This window comes from Habropoda laboriosa, unplaced genomic scaffold (assembly GCF_001263275.1).
Source record: "Habropoda laboriosa isolate 0110345459 unplaced genomic scaffold, ASM126327v1 scaffold102, whole genome shotgun sequence".
Classification (NCBI taxonomy): Eukaryota; Metazoa; Arthropoda; class Insecta; order Hymenoptera; family Apidae; genus Habropoda; species Habropoda laboriosa.
Window position 1 is genome coordinate 1,400,953 of NW_017100262.1, and position 5,629 is coordinate 1,406,581.

The window sequence follows — 5,629 nt, forward strand, 5'->3', positions numbered from 1 at the left end:
TTTTTTTCATTTCAATTTTCAATATATGTATATATATAAATATATATACACATATATCTCATAGTGCGTGCATAGGAAGGCGCAGTCCAATGATTTTCTTTTTTTTTTTCACAACAAAAATATTCAGTCATACCACACCTTGCAGAGCCGACGAAAACGTGAACATGTTAGAATACGGTACTTTTTTTTACTAACAGTAATGGCGACTGGCAGATAAACAGACAGTTTGGCAGGCATGGTGAACATAAAATCAAACATGTACACGCGACACAATTAACCAAACCTTTTCGTTAATCCTTCTTCCCCTCTCACTCTCACACACACGCATGCGCGCGCATACGTACATTCATCCTGTTTCTCTTTTTCTCATCGTCATCCGTCGTTCACACCAAAGTCGTTACTCTTACGTATCCTTATTTCTATATCCATGAGGTCCTATAATATTGTAACATAGGCTTTAGTATGCTATACTTGTAAGCTATACTAAAAACTACCAGCTGCGTCGCCTACGACGCGGCGCAGCCATTCTTAATTAATATTAGGAATATCGGCAGTGAAATTCCAATGATAGACGCGGCAGGCAGGCAGTCAGTCCAGCAAAGTCTGTGGCACTTGCGCTGCTCCGGTGCAATAACGGATTAAAAAACTTGATCTTTGACCGGGGTGCCCCGCGCGTTAATTTTTAACATTTATCATTGACATTCACGGCATAAATGTCTAGAAAGATAATGAATTAAAATTAGGGGGGCACCCCACTGTTCGAACAGAGCGATTCTCCATCATTATTTCCACCATGGCACCTTCGTCATCATATTCACCATATTCGCTTACTAACGTCATTATTATTTCTTTTTTTCTTCTTTTTTTTTTAATTCTTTTGTTTCTTTGTTTCCTTATACTCTATCGTTTGTTTTTCTTTTATCTTTCTTTCTTGTTTCCCTTCTTTTTTTTTCTTACTTTGTTTTCTCTCGTTTGTTGAAAAATAATTTTCTCTCTTTCTTTCTTTCTTTCTTTCTTTCTTTCTCTCTTTACAATACTTTTTTCACGTGTGATCGATCCGCGACGCCGCGGATCGCCGGTGTCATCGCTTGCATGATGAATCGATCGGAAAGAACAAAAAACAGCGTCGAATTGTCCGAAACATAAAAAGTTACTAAGATTACAAATCACAAATGAAATCACAGACTTTCGTTGGTGGTTTGACAGAGGGGAGGGGGCCGCACATTGCAATTAGAACAACATTGTAGGCATATTCTTATATCTGGAAAAAGTTTCGACGGGCCTCGTATGTGTATGTGTAGTATGTGTGTCTCCGATATATCGGGGGTACTTTCTCTCCCTGGTTTTTGCGGTTACCCTCGAGACTCTCGTTTATTCCCATCCATTCTCCTTGATCATATGAGCAAGCTCGATTATAAACTTGCCCTCTTTATACTTCTGACTCGACTCGAACGCATGCTCCTACAAAGAATTTCCAAAGCGTCATTAGCGAATAGACCTAAACGGTCGATCGGCTCTTTGTACATTACATTTCTCACAAGATGTGAATAGAAAAAGGTGCTTACGTATTTCCACCCAAGGGTGGTCTTGCAACATTCGCAGTAAATATCAGCGACAGCATGAAGGCCAGTTAACAGAACTCGCTCCTCCGCAGGACCACAGCCCACATTCACCCTAAAATACAACATTTCAACATTTGCATAAACGCCTTTATCGTATCAGGAAAGACGAAGAATCAACGAAGTAGAGAAAGAGAGAAAGAGAGGGGAGGGGAACGAATGTACAGAAAGCATGAGAAGTACCGCGGGTAAAATAACGCGTCCTACTTTCCACGACGATTCGATCTCGCCTCTCTGAAGGCATTAGCATACTTACACGGAATTAAAGAGATAGGCACGACCTTGACTGCCCTGGAAGGACTGCAATCAAAAGGAAAAAAGTCTGTTATAGTAGATGTACGTTTAGGTGCGTATATACTGCATATACACACGCGCACGCGCATGCGCTACCCACACGCACACACACACGTACACGTACACACACGGTAGTGGATAGAGTGTTGTGGAGAGCTCGGAAGTTGAATGCGAGAAGTCTGTCCGTTACCTGATCTAGCACGGCTCACCTTAGAGATGAGTTCGTCGTGGTTGGCGAGGTGAGCACGGCAGTGAATGCACGAGTAAGTGCGGTGACACGAGGGCAGGTATGCTTGAAAAGTTTTGACCATGATGGCGTGTCCAAGCAAGCAAAGAAAACTTCGCCCTTGTCTTCGTTCTTTGTCTTTGTCTTTGTTGTGTTATAGTCGTAGTCGTAGTCGTCGTCGTCGTTGGTTTCTCTCCCTCTCCCTCTCCCTCTCCCTCTCTCTCTCTTTCTTATCAAGTGTCAAGATACTGCTTCTTTCTCCTCTTTTTCTTCTTTTTTTTCTTGTTCCTCTTCTCCTTTTTACGTTCGTGGAAACGTCTGGCCGTTAACCAGCAACCGATTATTATATCGAATTTCTTCCAATCGCGGGGTGGTGGTGCAATAGTGGCCCCGTTCACCGCCGCTTCGTACTCCGATCAGCTGTTGAGCTGGTTCAGACAGCGCCGGTTCGGGGACACCTGTGAATACCGATTATTATTGTTATTATTACATTCGTATCTCTTTCTTACTTGATAATCGTTATGTTGTTACGCAGAGGTTACCGTGCATGTATGTGTGTTGTGCAACTTAAAATTACGCGCTTAAAACGCCTACGATGACGACAGATGCGCTGTGTGCCGGTGTTCAGGGATAACCGCGTGATCTAACGCAACATATTCAATACGATATCATGCATCTCCTTCTCGAACGGACGATGTCGAAGTGTAGAATAATAGAGGTTTCGTGAAATGAGAGAAAAAAATAAGAAGAAAAAAAAAGAGGTACGTGAATGAGACGGTGTTGGTATTTCAGTTGAAAGAAGTTTAAAATATTTTGACGTTTCTTCTCTTGCTATATTCTCCCCCTCCTAACATTTCGGCGTATTACCACACACTTGAAAATGAAATATAGCTGGCAAAGTGGAATAAATAAGTGCAGTCACGTGTAGAATGGACTAAATTTACATTCAATTACATATTAAAAATAAAACAAACATTGGCTCCTGCGCGTCCTCCTCGGGAGTCCGCGCGCTCTCGTTACGCTATGCGTTCCACAACGCTATTTACCCGCTATCATGTATATTTATTCCGCAACTATCAGTTCCGAGTTATTTATAACGACCTGTTAAATAACGCGCGCGCGCGCGAGCTTACTTCGAACGCGCCGAACAGCTCTCGACGCCTGCGGCTTTACTATACTACGATACAAGAACAAGGGGAAGAAGATGAGGATGATGAAAAATCTCTAGATGCGTTTTGCCCATCATGTCAGCACGATTGATGGACAAAGGCAGAAAAAGAACAGATAACATACGGCGCAATACATATGTAAAAATAACGAAGGCGAGAGCGCTCAGTGGCAGAACAGCGAAACTGCTCGAACGTTTTGAAGCGCAATACCCATCGATGTTGCTCTCCTCCATATCGAGCGACCGACTACGCCACGTGCTGGCGCGTGTTCAAACAAAGAAAAGAGACAAGGTCTTTATTATGAAGCACCTAAAGGAAGACTTCTGCTTTATAAGGGCCGAGGAAGCACCAGTCTCTCTCTTCTTGTTGAGAGTGTTCGCGCCTCCAAGCACGTTTTCTTTCCTATTTCTTTTTTTTTCTCTGGGACTAACCACTTTTCTGGATCTTTACTGTGAGAGGAGGTAAATCTAACAGCAAATGGAAAAGATGAATTATTTGTATAGGTTAGGTTTAAGAACAGCTCGATTATACTTCTTCGTATTTTATTTATATTCTTTTTTGCAGAGGTTTACCTAATGTTAAATGCATAATAATTCTGTATTAGCGTACACATGGATAAATCAAGATAATTTTATACACGGCATTTAATTAACCTCTCTAACCGGAAATTGGTATAGTAGGGGTCTAAAGAAGATCCTTTTTCTTTAGGTTCACTAAGTGGCTGCGTGAAATGATCGCTTTAATAGGCGGATATAACGAAAGAATACAGTGGTTTTTTTTGTTAATTTTAGCTTGGATTAGATATATGAACTGAAGTGGTAATTTTTCAAGATTATTTCGAGGTCGTGGAATTTCAACGAGAACTACACCCTGTTTACAAAACATAGCAGAGGATTGTATACCTGCGGTTCTTAAACCGTAATTGCTTCTGTTGTACCCTTCCTAGGACCTTGGGCTTGTTTGAAGGTCATTGCACTTTTGCTCGTTAAATTTGTTTTATGTTTATGCGCTAACGATGCTCAAACAAAAGCGCAACGTTCCATTCGAAGCACCAGCATAAATTGTCCTTGAAATAATCTTGGAAGAACGTCAAAAGGAACTTCTACCAGTATGAAAGCATTAAGAGGAAGAAGAATTGATAAAGTCTATTGTTTCCATGAAGGGAAAAAGATATTTGAATCCAGACAACTTTTTTTCATCTTCACCCTGTCCTGCTTAAATTATTAATGCATAAAATGCAAAAGGAAAGAAGAATAAAAAATATCTCAACAACGTTGCAATTCAGTTCAAGGCCTCAGATTAAAATGTGTCGTTGTTCATTAATATGAATGAAGAGCGCATCATAATTGTAATCATCTCGTTTCCATTATATATTGCAAAAGGCACACGTGGTGCCACATGTACGAACAAAGAGACAACAAGCTTTTGTTTTGATAAGCTATGGAAGACGTTTCTGCTTTATAAGGATGGAAGAAGAAGAAGAACGGCAACCTCTTATTTGGGTTTAGACACCAGACGGTTTTTGTGACTGCAATTCCTTTCCTTCTCTTCGATCCTTCTTTCGTTGCGTCCTTTTTTCTTCAGCTGGACACCCTTCTTTCTTTCTCCCTCCCTATCTGTCCTTGTCGCTCGCTTTCAGTCTCGCTAGGTCTCTCTCTTTCTCGCTTGAATCAATCGAAACAATGATTCGCCGTGGCCTTGCAATAACGGTACTATTTTACTTTCCAAGCTTATGGCAGCGGTTGGAATTAACAGTCCGTGTGACACAACCGCCGGACACACTTCCTGCTGTATTATTTCTGACACGTGAAAGTCACTCTGAAGAACATAAAAAAAGAAAAAGAAAAGAAAAGAATGTAGTATAATTAAAAGCCAGCCATTTCACTGTGACTTCTTTCAGTAGTATTTACCTTCTGTCGATTATAACCTAAACTATCCGTCGTATCGTGTAGCAGTTCGAGTTCTAATACACGAGGATAAACTTTAAAAATTCGCTAAACGAATCGTATAACGACAATAGATGTTGCAACAAGTGTATTCGAAACGGTATAACATCGCAGAAAGTAAACTGATACAACGATCCAATCTATGTACATCGTATTTTTAACGCGACGGGGCACCAATCGGTCTGCCAGACCAAAAGTGCATACGTTATAGACGCTTACTTCCATTCACGAATACGTAAAACCTGTTATCGTCCTACATGTGCTCTACTTGAAAATGTAGACTCACGTCTGAAAGCGATTACCTGCAATTTTATAATTAAATGCGCATAATTTATCCAGGAAAGAAAACAAAAAAGAAGTAATAGACAATTCTTT

General features: G+C 40.7%; 1 protein-coding gene across 1 annotated transcript; it reads right to left on the reverse strand.

Moving 5' to 3' along the window:
* Positions 1–1,193: 1,193 nt before the first annotated feature.
* Positions 1,194–2,374, reverse strand: LOC108572919 (protein yippee-like 1). Its single transcript, XM_017935258.1, has 4 exons — positions 2,123–2,374; positions 1,876–1,919; positions 1,566–1,674; positions 1,194–1,461 (listed from the first exon to the last, which is right to left on the reverse strand). Exons 1-4 carry the CDS (start codon positions 2,222–2,224, stop codon positions 1,372–1,374), a joined length of 345 nt encoding a protein of 114 aa, XP_017790747.1. The 5' UTR covers positions 2,225–2,374; the 3' UTR covers positions 1,194–1,371.
* Between the last annotated feature and the right edge of the window lie 3,255 nt (positions 2,375–5,629).